The sequence below is a fragment of the Phyllobates terribilis genome, unplaced genomic scaffold, assembly GCF_046119375.1.
Source record: "Phyllobates terribilis strain yellow unplaced genomic scaffold, ASM4611937v1 Scaffold_12__6_contigs__length_324123572, whole genome shotgun sequence".
Taxonomy (NCBI): Eukaryota; Metazoa; Chordata; class Amphibia; order Anura; family Dendrobatidae; genus Phyllobates; species Phyllobates terribilis.
Window position 1 is genome coordinate 201,590,095 of NW_027362772.1, and position 15,301 is coordinate 201,605,395.

The 15,301-nt window shown below is 44.8% G+C and overlaps 1 protein-coding gene across 2 annotated transcripts in view; it reads right to left on the reverse strand.

The window, feature by feature from the left end:
* Window positions 1-2,892: 2,892 nt before the first annotated feature.
* Window positions 2,893-15,301, reverse strand: part of TMEM25 (transmembrane protein 25) — a 99,080-nt gene continuing 86,671 nt past the window's right edge. For both annotated transcript variants that reach the window (XM_073656602.1, XM_073656604.1), the window contains one exon: window positions 2,893-12,007. In XM_073656602.1, the coding sequence (XP_073512703.1) occupies window positions 11,934-12,007 (74 nt within the window). In that variant the 3' untranslated portion in view covers window positions 2,893-11,933. The remainder of the gene's footprint in view (window positions 12,008-15,301) is intronic.

A 15,301-nucleotide genomic window follows, 5' to 3' on the forward strand; every position in this document is an offset into this window, starting at 1 on the left:
TGTTACCTGCCAGTCATCTGCCAGATTCCTGCTTGATACCTGCCTGATATCCGCTTACCAGCTTGCAAGCCTGCGGTCCGACGGTCTGCTCTCCGACTCCTGTCAGTCTGTCTATGGACCAGCCTGCCCGCTCACCTGGGAGCGCTCACCTGTTACTTGCCTGCTAGCCTACCTGGAGGCTCTGCCGCCACTTGCCGTGACCACCTGCCTGTCCAGAGACTCTTGCCCACTCACCTGGGAGCGCTCACCTGCTACCTGCCTGCTAGCCTACCTGGAGGCTCTGCCGTCACTTGCCGTGACCACCTGCCTGTCCAGAGACTCTTGCCCGCTCACCTGGGAGCGTCCACCCGCTACCTGTCTGCTAGTCTACCTGGAGGTTCTGCCGTCACTTGCTGTGACCACCTGCCTGTCCAGAGACTCTCGCCCGCTCACCTGGGAGCGCTCACCAGCCACCAGCCCGCTGCCCTTCTACCCAGAGACTGTCCCTGTCACTTGCAGTGACTACCTGCCCTTCTACCCAGAGACTGTCCCTGTCACTTGCCGTGACTACCTGCCCCTCTACCCAGAGACTGTCCCTGTCACTTGCCGTGACTACCTGCCCGTCTTCCCTGGGAGCCACCCGCTTCCTTACAAGGACTGCCCCCTTGTATAGTTGCACAGAGGTTCCACCTCCCAGACCCGTTACAGAGAGGTTGGAGTGTGATTGATTGAGTGTGTGGACAGGTGTCTTTTATACAGGTAATGAGTTCAAACAGGTGCAATTAATACAGGTAATGAGTGCAGAGTAGGAGGGCTTCTTAAAGAAAAACTAACAGGTTTGTGAAAGCCAGAATTCTTGCTGGTTGGTTGGTGATCAAATACTTATTTCATGCAATAAAATGCAATTCAATTATTTAAAAATTGTACAATGTGATTTTCTGGTTTTTATTTTTAGATTCTGTTTCTCAGGTGAAGTGTACCTACAATAAAAAGTACAGACCTCTCCATTCTTTGTAGGTGGGAAAACTTGGAATATCGGCAGTGTATGAAATACTTATTTTTCCCATAGTATGTCTACGCCTTCACTTCCATTGTAGTTTGAGAGATTTGTGCATTTAAAGTAAGTTATAACATAGTGATTCTTCAAGAAATATGAGGTTGCTTAACACCTTCTCCGACATCAACAGTGAAAGCTGGCGCACGGGGGTCTGCTTGCTTCAGCATGCTTACAACTAAGAAACGTTAGTGATGCCATCCGTGTAAAGACATGGACCTGTCAGCCACATCTCCCAACCATCAGTTATAAACCTGCCAGAAGACCTGCGAAGCAGCATTATTGGGGTAACCTTTTTAATTGTGATTTACAGAGGCAAGGTGCTTCTGTAAGGTTAAAAGGTTGCCAGTGGCTTGATTTGACAGCGTGAGTAGGTCACCGATGAAAGTAGGGCACAATAAGCTAAAAGAGTTCTCCAGGCTTAAAGGGTACTTTTGTTTTCTTTTTTTTTTGTTAACATCTTTACCCTAACTTGTTCTGTAGATTGGTGGGGGACCCAGGTCATGAGACTCATCAAAAATCAACTCTAAAGAATGGACTTATAGACTTTCTATCGAGCCAGCACTCCATTCTGTGTTCCTGATCATGCAGACAGTGAGACATTATCAGAGGGCTGTGTGACAGGAGCTGCTCTTTACTGTTCACCCTTCCCGGGTGTGACGTTACAGCAGTGTGCAGCTTCATGCTGTTACTATCAGCCAGTCTCCTGATAATATTTGTAAGGCTGTGTGCCCACGATGCGTTTTTTAAGTGTTTCCGCAGCGGCAAAAACGCTGCAGAAACGCTTAAAAAACGCTTGGTAGAAGGCCTGCCATGTTCCCCAATGATAATCCGCATGTGCTTTGCGGAAGCGCTGCGTTTTCGCCGCCATTGACTTGCATTAGATCGCATGGATTACGCATCACTGGATCTGTACATGCGGATTCCATGCGTTTCAATGTGCGGATGGTACCCGGGTCTAGAGGAGAGGAGACTCTCCTCCGGACCCGGGTACCATAGAAAACAAAAACAAAAAAACAAAAACAAAAAAAAAGAATAAAATAAAAAAGAAATATATACTTACCTTCTGGCGGCCAGCGGTGCGCTCCTCCTCGCATGCCGACAGTTCGCGATGTACTGAAAGACCTGCGCTGACGTCATAGTCATGTGACGGGTCACGCGACGCTGACGTCGGCAGGTCCTTCAGTGTACCGCTGCCGGCAGCCAGGACGGTGAAGCAAGACTCCGGGGGCCATCGGAAGGTAAGTATAGATTTATTTTTTACCATTCTTTTACGGTCACACTATATAAATCCATGCCGTTTGCATGGATTTATATAGTGTGACCAAGTTGACAAGCACTTTCCAAGTGATGCTAAAATCGCCTGGAAAGCGCTTGTCAATCCGCATGCGGAAATGCATGTGAAGAACGCTTCATATCCGCGTGTCCCTGGCAGGAAAAATGCATGTACAATCCGCATGTACAATCCGCATGCGTTTTTTTCTGCCAGGGAGATGCAGAAACGCTCAGGAAAAAATCCGGAGCATTTCTGCATCGTGGGCCCATAGTCTAATGCTGCATAGAACCCCCTGTGTGGCCACGCTCCCTCTTCTGGATGGCTGTTACTCACAGGGGGCAGCTGCACAATGACGTGTGACATAATGTCCCAGACGGGAGGGGGGAGCAGATCCTGTCACACAGAATTACAAGGGATATAAAGACAATTAAAGTGCAATGGGCATCTCATCTTTATAGTTTGTGAGGGCAGGGACAGTACCATTTTTTTATCTCACCAGAGTACCTCTTTAAGGCAAAGATGTTGTAAGTACAAAATGTAAGTACAAAATGTAACCACAAAATAAAATTCACACAGGATTCAATCACGTGTATGGTATAAGTTTATTCTCTATATAGAACTATCTATACAATTTTTCATTGAATTAAACATTGTACATAAATGTCCTACTATTGTCTCTCATGCATCCTGCTGAGCGCTTTCATCTCAGCCCCAAGAGCTTGCACTCTATTGAGTTTTTAGTTTGTTGTTCACTTTGCTTCCCCCATGTTTTACAAGCTCTACCTATGGTACTCAGCAAACAATTAATTGTCTTATTATTCAGGGCTGTCTTGCCCCTCTTGTGAGTGCATTTGTTATATAGACCGTGGAGCAGGAGAATTTTACTATAGATTTCTATAATTTTTTTCACCATAAAACCACCTGCGTAATATCGCGTAGTCCGCCTTTGTGCCACCAAAGCAGCAGACTTTGTGAGGCATGAACTCCACAAAACCTCTAAAGGTGTATTGCGGTATGCTCACACCAATAGATTAGAAGCAGATCATTTAAATGGAATGTATCATCAGAAAATTATTCAGTTTTATTGTAATTGCATTTTTTTGGGGAAAAAATGTTTAGAATTTTTGTTTAATTTCCCAAATTGTGATTTTTAACCCCTTTACGACATGGTACGTAATAGTACGCCGAGCCCGCACTGAACCGGTCACATGTCAGCTGATTCTTACAGCTGACGTGACTGCAACAGCTGCGGGTGGAATTGCGATCCACCAGCGGCTGTTAACCAGTTAAATGCCGCTGTCAATCTCTGACGGCGGCATTTATCATCGCTGCATCGGAAGTGCGGCATTAGCTCCGCCCATCGGTCACCCTGTCACGTGATCGTGGGTCACCGATGCGTGGGCATGACAACCCGGGGTCTGCAGCAGACCCCTGTGGTTATCATGTCTCGATTGCTATGAGCACCACCTAGTGGTCGGCGCTCATAGCACATGAGCATTTCTGCTGCATACTGGCGATCGGCTCATCGCCTGTATGTAGCAGAGGCAATCAGACTGCTGCTGCTTCTAGTCTCCTATGGAGACTATTGAAGCAAGCAGAAAGTAAAAAAAAAAAATGTTTAAAAATATTAAAAAAATATCTAAAAGTTTAAATCACCCCCCTTTTGCCCCATTCAAAATAAAATAATAAAAAAAAGCCCCACATACACATATTTGGTATCGGCACGTTCAGAATCGTCCGATCTATCACAATAAAAAAAGAATTAATCCGATCGGTAAACGGCGTAACGAGAAAAAAATTAGAAACACCAGAATTACGTTTTTTGGGTTGTCGTAACATTGCAATAAAATGCAATAACGGGCGATCAAAACATAGGATCTACCCCAAAATGGTATCAATAAAAACATCAGCTCGATGCGCAAAAAATAAGCCCTCACCCGGCCCCAGATCTTGAAAAATGAGACGCTACAGGTCTCGGAAAATGGCGCCATTTTTTTATTTTTTTTATTTTTTTTTTTTTTAGCAAACTTTGGATTTTTTTTCACCACTAAAATAAAAAAGAACCTATACATGTTTGGTATCCACGAACTCGTAATGACCTGGAGAATAATAATGGAAGGTCAGTTTTAGCACTTAGTGAACGTGGTAAAAAAATAAAAAAACAACCGTGGAATTGCATTTTTTTTGCAATTTCACCACACTTGGAATTTTTTTCCTGTTTTCCAGTACAAGATATAGTAAAACCAGTAAAGGTATTTAAAAGTACAACTTGTCCCGCAAAAAATAAGCCCTCACATGGCCATATTGACTGAAAAATAAAAAGGCTAAGGCTCTGGGAAGAAGGGGGCAAAAAATGAAAACACAAAAACAGAATATGCTCCGGTCATTAAAATCTTGCTGTTTTCACACTGTCCAATAGGCCTAATGTTAGACTCTTATTTACTCTTCTTTTCAGTAGCCACATGGATACAAACAAAGAAAGTTAAAGCTGGCACCAAAAGCCTGTGTGTTTCCTTATACAATTGTATTTAGACAGAGCAATCACGCCTAGATGTACCGATGCTCACCTGATAAAGATCAAGAAAATTGCAAAAAAAAAAAGAAAAACATAGTGGCACTCACCGGTCCTATTAAAATCCAATGTTTATATTCTAGACATCGCATTAAAACTGGCTGCAGGGGAGAGTGAAGCACATGGGACTGACGACGGCTGTTTCGCGCCTATCTGCGCTTCAACGGGTCCTGGAGTCACATGGATACAGGCAGCCTGGCTGACACTGATTGACTTGAATAGGGAGGTTTTCTGGGCATGCTCTGATCTGAGGAAAGGTCAGTGTGAATGGAGTGATAGGAGGTGAGCTGTGACATCACCTAGTGTGAATGGTGGATCCTGTGTTATCTACTGTGTCTAGAGGTGTTCTCAGTCATTGTACAGGAGGAGGAGGTGGTGAGCTGTGACATCACCTATTGTAAATGGTGGATCATGTGTTATCTACTGTATATAGAGGTGTTATCAGCCATTGTACAGGAGGGGGAGGAGGGGAGCTGTAACATCACCTATTGTGAATGGTGGATTCTGTGTTATCTACTGTATGCAGAGGTGTTATCAGCCATTGTAATCCAGTCTCCAATGATAACTGCTGAAAAGTCATCTGTACTAAACAGGAAATATGAATCTAGTATGGGATTTAGTGGACAGTGTGAAATTGCAAGATTTATGATGTTAGTTGTTTTTTTTATAGTAATATGGAAAATGAAACAAATGTATTTAACATAAAATTTTGATTGAAAGGCAACCTTACTTGAGATTCATGCTGCCGAAACACAGGCAATGTAAATAAGACATGGGCTGAGTTATTGCAGTCTTCCTCTGAAACGTTGTGGGGTTTCAAAGAGAACATACCTTGCTGGCTACTACACATCTCAGCTAGTCTGAAACAGATCCCCAGGGCTTCTCCTTGCCCTGCTCCCCTTCTGAGACAGGTCCCCTGCAGCTTCTGAAAGTCCTGCTCCTGTTTCACACAGGTCCCCTGCTGCTTCTCCCCGCCCTGTTCCTGTCTGAGGCAGGTCACCCACGGCTTCTCCCCGTCCTGTTCCTGTGTGAGACAGGTCCCCTGTGACTTCTCCCCATCCTGCTCCTGTCTGTGGCAGGTCCCTTGTGGCTTCTCCCCACCCTGCTCCTGTCTGAGACAGGTCCCCTGTGGCTTCTCCCCACCCTGCTCCTGTCTGAGACAGGTCCCCTGTGGCTTCTCCCCACCCTGCTCCTGTCTGTGGCTTTTCCCCCTGCTCCTGTCTGAGACAGGTTTCCTGTGGCTTCTCCCCACCCTGCTCCTGTCTGTGGCTTTTCCCCCCTTCTCTGAGACAGGTCACCCAAGGCTTCTCCCTGCCCTGTTCTTGTCTGAGGCAGATCCCCTGTGGCTTCTCCCCGCTCTGTTCCTATCTGAGACAGGTCCCCTGTGGCTTCTCCCCGCCCTGTTCCTGTCTGAGGCAGGTCCCCTGTGGCTTCTCCCCGCCCTGTTCCTGTCTGAGGCAGGTCCCCTGTGGCTTCTCCCCGCCCTGTTCCTGTCTGAGGCAGGTCCCCTGTGGCTTCTCCCCGCCATGTTACTGTCTGAGGCAGGTCCCCTGTGGCTTCTCCCCGCCCTGTTCCTGTCTGAGGCAGATCCCCTGTGGCTTCTCCCCGCCCTGTTCCTGTCTGAGGCAGGTCCCCTGTGGCTTCTCCCTGCCCTGTTCCTGTCTGAGGCAGGTCCCCTGTGGCTTCTCCCCGCCCTGTTACTATCTGAGGCAGGTCCCCTGTGGCTTCTCCCCGTCCTGTTCCTGTCTGAGACAGATCCCCTGTGGCTTCTTCCCGCCCTGTTCCTGTCTGAGGCAGGTCCCCTATGGCTTCTCCCCGCCCTGTTCCTGTCTGAGGCAGGTCCCCTGTGGCTTCTCCCCGCCCTGTTCCTGTCTGAGGCAGGTCTCCTGTGGCTTCTCCCTGCCCTGTTCCTGTCTGAGGCAGATCCCCTGTGGCTTCTCCCCACTTGCTCACCTAGACTGACAATGACACAGTGTCTGACTCATGATGCCTGTGTTTTGGGCAGCATGGATCTTATGACAGGTTCTCTTTAATCAGTAGGTGATTTTCTGATTGCACATTCCCTTCCCACATCCCACAGAGGCTTGAACATATTGAGACCTGAGAAATTTGAAGTTAGAATCAACACCTTAAATTCTTTGTTATGTTCTTCATATCATTTCTGAAATATTTTTGTAGCGTAGCACAGCAAATTACCTTGATAAAATTGGGCACTGCCTTTAGGGAATGCCATTGCCATGAAGTAGGGCACAGGGTCTGAAACATTGTTTATGTGTGTAGTATATATCACAGTATGGTCTTATTCACACTTTACCTTTAGCATGTATGGCAGGAAGGCTCCCAGCATATGTGCTAAACTTAATATACCTACAGAAGACTACACAACAATAATATATTTTAATAAAATAATTATTTGTTAGTAATAAGATTAAAATCAAATAAGGAGTAAAAACAAGCCTTGGGACCAGGCTGCGTGGACACCACTTTACCTACTGCTGTGGTATGCAAGTTATTCTTTTTTGTTCATGATCTTGTTATTATGCACTGTCACTTTAGCAGTGCACTGCCACTTTAGCCAGTACCCTATTTGCCTCACCTTCTGATTCCATCTACCTCTCCTTAATACTCTTTTGTACTATGCACTGTCACTTTATCTAACACATGATTTGCCTTATCAAGTTCTTCTTACTTTGCAGTCACTTTATCTTTATCAGCAGTGCACTGATATATGTTAAGCCCCCGTCTCACATAGCGAGATCGCTAGCGAGATCGCTGCTGTGTCACGGTTTTGGTGACGCAACAGCGACCTCACCAGCGATGTCGCTATGTGTGACACTTTGCAGCGATCAGGCCCCTGCTGTGAGGTCTCTGATCGCTGCAAAGTGTCCTGGACCATTTTTTGGTCTTTGCCCTCCTGCTGGTCAGCACACATCGCTGTGTGTGACCAGCGGGAGCAGCGATCAGGCTGGTAACCATGGTAAACATCGGGTTACTAGGGGCACACGCGCACCTAGTAACCCGCTGTTTATCATGGTTACGAGCCTGCTAAAGTGAGCGGTAACCTCCCGCTCACCGTAGCACAGTGGTAACCATGATAAACAGCGGGTTACTAGGTGCGCGTGTGCCCCTAGTAACCCAATGTTTACCATGGTTACCAGCCTGCTCCTGCTTCAGCAGGCTGGTAACCAGGAGCAGGACATCGTGGAAAGATTCTTTCCACGATGTCGCTGCTCCCCTGATTGTTGGTGAGCCTGCCTGTATGACAGCTCACCAGTGATCACATAGCAACGCAGCAACGATCCCTGACAGGTCGTATCGTTGTCGAGATCGTTGCAGCGTCGCTAAGTGTGACGGGGCCTTTACACTGTGGATTATATACATAGTATCTATTTACTGAGGCACTGCCATTTTATATATCTTTTCATCTACGTAATCTACTTACCACATTGTATCTTTCACCAGGGGTTATATTTATGGACTGTAGTTATGCATTTTTTCTCTTGTATTTATTTAGCTGAAGTGTAATATTGCCACACATTGTATTTTTTGCACATCTTCCCGCAACCAGTATTGTGGTATATACCATCTGTCCACTGCCTTGTTTTTCCACCTGTTGTTTTTACTCCTTATTTGATTTTAATCTTATTACTAAGAAATAATTATTTTATACAAATATATTATTGTTATGTAGTCTTCTGTAGGTATATTTTGTAATTCATGGTTACACAACAGTCATGCACATCTCCTATTTGAATTAATATGCGCTAAACTTGTCAATAGTGTTAAGATGCCAAAAGAATGTCCTTTTATCCTCTTTTTGGAATACATCAATGTGATGAAAAAAAAGGTATATAAAAGCATAGTAGATAATGCTATTCTCTATTCTATACAATACTATTCAGAAAAAATGTTTGCCAATTACATTTTTTACAGTGGGGCCTAATGGGTGATGGATGCTCCAGGGATATAACTGTTCCTATATGGAGAGTTACCATACTTGGTCACTTAGGTCACAGGACGTCTCTAGGCAGTGTATGTTGTGACAGGGTGAAGGGGATGTATGGGTGACATATCCCACCATACAGTGAAATATATTGCAAGGTCTTCTAGTGGAGGTATATGTCCAGCAGAACATTGCCGAGAACATCATACTGTCTCTTTCCTTTATCCCATATTGCATCCTGGTGCCATCTCTTCCCCAAGTAAGTAACACAACCGCACCTGGACATCCACATGATGTAAAGGAAAATGTAATTAAGAAATGTGATCAGACCAGGCCAAGTATTTTTATTGCTCTCTAGTCATGCTCTGGAGCTCATGTGCCTGTTAAAGATGCTTTCGGCATGGACAGGGAACAGCGTGGGCACCCTGGTCTGACTGGTCTTTGGTTATTCAGCAGATAGCAATACCCTGTGTGATCGAACACCTTTCTATCATAGATAGCTTACCATCGTCCTCTATGGTTAGAGAATGATTTATTCCTAAGGGAATAACCCTGTAAAGTCAATCAGATCATGTTGATTTGAAATTGTCTGCAGTCCACATTCTGCTAATTTTCCGTAAGACTAAGGATATGTGCAGGGGATTCTACTCTCAAACCGCCTGAAATAGCGATACCTAAATGCTCAAAAGATGAATATATGCATTCCTATGTTAAAAAAGTGACTTGCTTGTTCATATGTTCAGTCTTTTGAGCATTGTTTAAAGTGGTCCAAAATGTGGTCAGACCAGGCCAAGTACAGAAGTGTTCAAAATAATAGCAGTGTGTTCAAAAACATGAGTTAAGCACAAAATCTTAAAAACTAGTATAATTTACATGTATCGGGAACATTGCACACTGTTTTCTAATCAAAAATGAAGAAATGTATATAATTTTTAACTACTTTACAGAAAATAAAAAATGAACATTAGGCTGTTCTAAAAAATAGCAGTGTCTTCATTTGTCTTTACAAACTCACAATATGTTTAGCATTCCTGTGAATCACTAATCTAATATTTAGTTGTGTACCCACAGTATTTTAGAACTGCTTCACATCTATGTTGCATAAAGTCAACTAACTTCTGGCACCTGTCAACTGTTATTTCAGCCCAGGATGCTTTGACTACATCTCACAATTTTTTGGCATTTGTTGGCTTTGCCTCAGCAACTGCATTTTTTATGTCACCCACAAGTGTTTTATCTGATTAAGGTCCGGGAATTGGCCTGGCCACTCTATAACCTCAATTTTGTTGGACCAGGATTTTGCTCCTTTACTGGTGTGTTTAGCGTCGTTGTCTTGTTGAAACGCCCATTTCAAGGGCATATCCTCTTCAGCGTAAGGCAACATAACCTCTTCAAGTATTTTAATATATGCAAACTGGTCCATAATGCCTGGTATGCGGTAAATGAGTCCGGCACCATAGTAAGAGAAACATGCCCATATCATGGGGCTTGCACCACCATGCTTCACCGTCTTCAGAGTGTACTGTGGCTTGAATGCAGAGTTTGGGGGTTGCCTGACAAACTGTCTCCAGCCCTTGGACCCAAGAAGAATAATTTAACTTTCATCAGTCCACAAAATGTTTCTCCATTTCTCTTTAGGCCAGTTGATTTGTTCTTTGGCAAATTGTATCTGCTTCAGTACACGTCTTTTTTTTAACAGTGCGACTTTGCGGGGACTTCTTGCTAAAAGATTAGATTCACACAGGCGTCTTCTATCTGTCACAGTACTCACAGGAAACTTGAGACTGTCTTTTATGTTCCTGGAGCTGATCATTGGCTGAGCCTTTGCCATTCTGGCTATTCTTTGATCCATTCGAATGGTAGTCTTATCATATCTTCCACATCTCTCTGGTTTTGCTTTCCATTTTAAAGCATTGGAGATCATTTTAGCTGAACAGCCTATCATTATCTGCACTTATTTATAAGATGTATCCTCTCCAATCAACTTTTTAATCAAAGTACGCTGTTCTTTTGAACAATGTCTCAAACGACCCATATTTCTCAGGCTTTCAAGGGGAAATGCATGTACAACATGTGCTGGCTTCACCCTTAAATAAGGGCCACCTGATTCACACCTGTTTCTTCACAGAATGATTGACGTCACTAATTGAACTCCACACTGCTATTATTTTGAACACCCCCCTTTCAATTAATTGAAATACACAGACTTAAAAACCTGCAGATCATGAATGCTGAGTATGTTGATTTTCTTAGAATCTACTGCACTAACTGGTAAATTGTTTGACATGTGGTAATATAATTTATACCAAAAACAGTGATTAATCTGGTTAGTCATATTGGACTGCTATTATATTGAACACTACTATACTTTTATTGCTTCAGTATCCAGTTCTGGAGATCACGTGCCTGTTAAAAATGCTTTCGGCACAGTCAGGGCACAGCGTGGGCACCAAAAACCACCTGAAAAAGGGCTACCTAAATGCTCAATAGAAAATACATATGAATTTCTAACTAAAAACAACTTGCTGTTCATATGTTCAGTCTTTTGAGCATCTTTTAAAGTTTCCAAAGTTGCCAAGTGGCTAAAAGAAGTGAGCTGATCATTCTTCATTCGTTTAGAAAGGTTCAAAAGATAACCGGGAGTCTTTTTGAGCATCTTGCCAGCGTTCTCCCACTCGAAATGCTTGTTGGGTTCACCTGCCTGAAAAAACATTACGTGCACATACTCTAAAGGAGACTGTCTTGGCATAGGTCTTCCCTACAGACATCTATGGATACTGTACAGTGTGCATTCATACAGTTTTTGGTGTACTGAAAACTGAGTATAAAAAGCAAAATGAAGCCAAGAGGCAATTACAGTAGCAATAACTGTACACAGAGCCATCCTTTTCTATGTAGTAAGCCTTTGAAATTACATTACTATGGGGTAGGTTTCATTGGCGTACATAGCTGGGGGCCAGTTTAGGAAATGCATTATTAAAGTGCCTAAGAATAGATTTTAGGCTAAATGGTTGATACAATGTATTGTCCAGTGTTTGGTCAAACATCCGGCATAGGAAAGTTCCTCTAACACTTAGAAGTATGGTAAGTCTGTTCATAGAACAGGTAATTACAGCCAGATCTCATCACTGCTTACACTTGATGCTTTATAGATGTAGCCAACAAGGGGAAATCGGTCAAACCCTGTAGAGACGAGAGAGAAAACAAGAAATGCAGCTTATTCTAAAGGATTAAGAGGTTTTACCAAATTTTAATAAAGATTAAATGGGTTATAGCTGCTTCAGCTGTCTGTAAAAATGAGTGCGGACTACAAAGCAGAGACTGGCCGAAAGAGTGTGACAGCTTCATATATGTGCAACGCGCTGCAATGCTCAGATCAGGAGAGCAACAGCCAGTCTGTACATTGTAGTCCATGCTTGGACCCATTTATACAGACGTCTGAAGCAGCCCTTATCTGTATGAAAAACTACTGAAATACCTTCAAATCTCCTTTTAATATGCCCCTGGCTGGACTGCACAAGAGCACTGCTGAAAGCAGGAGATTCCACAAGAAAATTGTATCAGACCCTTCCATCTGAACCAGACATTGCAGTGCTTGCTGCATAGATTCTTGTAGAGTCCGTTTGTGAAGGTGGTGGGTATGGACCCACTGCGCCACGGGCCGGGCTTACCTTGGAGTGGCGTAACTAAGCGGCTACTCGGTTTTCACTAGAGCATCTGATGGTGAGGTTAGGCTTAGCTGCAGGTAGTTGCCAGATGTTACTCCAGGGCAGTCCCTGGACCTGCAGCAGCTGACCCACGGGTCAAAGCAGGAAAGCGGAGCACAGAGGGGTGAAGACAGAAGTGTAGTCAGATGGTCCAAGTTCGCGGGGAGCACGGGTTCACAATACAAGCCGAGGTCAGCAGTGGAGGGATCAGACAGAACAGGTTAACTAGCCGGGTCAGTAACAGGGGAGACTAAACAAAATAACACACAGACTGAATGCTGGAGATGGACAGGAACAGGAAACTAAGTTCAGGCAGGGAACCGGAGGAGGAGCAGCCTAATATATTCCCTGCTGGCAGGAGATATGCTGGGGAAGCCAAACCCTGCACGACATAGCAGGGTTAAATTCCTGCAGGATCTGGCTGTGCCTCCCTATAGGCAGATGGAGACAGCAGGGAAGTGTTGCATGAGGTAACTCAGTTTAACGCCCTGACATGGGGAGAATCAGAGCAGCGAATGCAATGAGTAGCACGGCGCTGGGAACGTGTGCGAATTACCGCCGTGACACTGTTTTTTAGTGACTCTTCTTGTTTATCTGTTATTACACCAGGACCAATGTTAATTACAGTTACCATAATTTCCATGACTCCAGCACACACAACAATTCTTTTCTTGATAAATCGGGCCCTTTAACTTTACAGCACTTCCTGGTTGGCTCATTTTAGACCAATTTTTGGTAACATTTGATGCATTAAAAAGGGGTTGTCCAGTCTCAGAAGAATAGTTTTCAGTCATTCTATATGACTGCAAACTGACAAATTGTGACAGCGTGTGGTGTGCTTACTGTGACCATTCCCCTGTATTCCCCGTGTGGGTGGGCAGCCACGTGATTACATATGTGATTTGCATACTTGCGGTCATATGCCAACTAATCTCACCCTTCTTCTCTCAATATTCTTCTATTTTGATTGCAGACTTTTCTTCTGAGACTGGACATCCCCTTTAAGACAAGTTGGGTCGGTTGAATCATAAGGTGTCTAAAACACTAAATAAATGTGACAAGAAATGGGCACCAGAATTCTGGTGCATTTTGAACTGTATATGTGTTACGAATCGTGGTTCTGTGCTTTGGAAATGGAGCAGGTCTAGTGTTACGCTACTCCGGTTGCAAGCACCACCACTGTCCTGACCCTGCAGGCGGAGCTAATATGCTTGCAGGAAACGGTCCCAATCTTGTGGAGCATCGCGTTAGGGTGTTGTGGGATGTGTGAGGACGCAGGATGCCGTTATGTCTGGTACTGAGCAGTGGTGGGATTATGTTCAGTCTGCTGCTGAAGCTAGCAGAGAGTCGCTGTCTGGGGATGATTGGGAGGTATTCAACACCTGATCATTAGGCGGGCTAATTAACCCTGCTCCCTGTTCAGTCCTTTGCTGTTTATTGCAGTTTGCAGTTCCCTATGTGCTTGGTGGTGAGTGGGGCTAGCATTAGGTTTTGCTATCTTTTCAGGGGTTTTCTCATTTTCTCTTCTGGTTACACTTCCTGGAGGTCTTGCAGAGGTACTCACCTGGTCCTCGACTAGGCAACAGATATCAGCTATCCGGATACAGCGGGCATGGGAGGGGCACTGCCAAAGTCCCCCTTCCATTTACTAGGTGCTAGGTGAAGAGTATTCCCGGCCTTCAAGGGCTCACCTAGCTGGGTAGCTTGTGTCAAGCAGCTTACAGACCAGATGCAGGGTCTTGTGGGAATGTTCTAACTCCAGTCCTACAGCAGGGGTCATTCCCATAAAACCTAAAGGTGCCCCTTCCTGATTTTTTGGGGGGAGATCAGAAACAGTTTAATAATTTTAAGGAGGGGTGCAAATTATATTTCCAACTTCGCCCTGTTTCCTCCGGGAATGAAGGTACTTGTGTGGGTCTTGTTATTTCCCTGCTTAGAGGGGATCCCCAGTCTTGCGCATTTCACCTATACTCTCGTCAGTGGATGGAATTTTTAAGGCTATTGGGCAGATTTATGATGAACCGGACCGGGTGGCTTTAGCTGAATCCCATCTTAAGGCATTGTGCTAGCGGGACCTTACTGCAGAGGACTACTGCTCCCAGTTTCATAGAAGGGCCATAGAGACTGGTTGAAACGATACCGCTCTTCGTAGTACTTTCCTGTCTGGGCTTAATGAACATACTAAAGATATGCTAGTGCACCACTCTCCTCCCTGGTCTTTGGAGCCCGCCATGACTTTAGCTGTGTGACTTGATCGGAGAAGACAAGAGAGATGTCGGGAAAAATTGTCCCTCGGGCGGCGTTCATCCATACCCTCTGCCTGTCCTGAGGCTGTGGGAGAACCCATGCAGCTTGGTGGAATTGGTACCTCACAGAAGTCAAGGCAGCAAAGATAGCATTGGCGACAGTGTCTTTTATGCGGTTCCTCGCGCCATCTGGTTCGTGAATGTCCACGTCTGGAGCCGGCGGGAAATGGCCGCACCTAGCTGGGTTTGGGGAACACCAGTTAGGCACTCAGGTACCCCTAGCAAAGAAATTAATTTTACCCATTGTTATGGCGTTTAGCGGTAAGAGTGTGGAGGGTTATGCTTTTGTTGATTGAGGAGTTGAGATAAGTTTTTTAAATACTGCCGTGGCAAAGGAGTTGGAGGTTCCTCTTATCTCATTGGAAGCTTCTATAACATTATGTTGTCTTGATAATTCTCCCCTTGCCCAGAGTATTGGGTATCGCACCGCTGAACCAGTATCTATCACCACAGGTTGTCTGCAT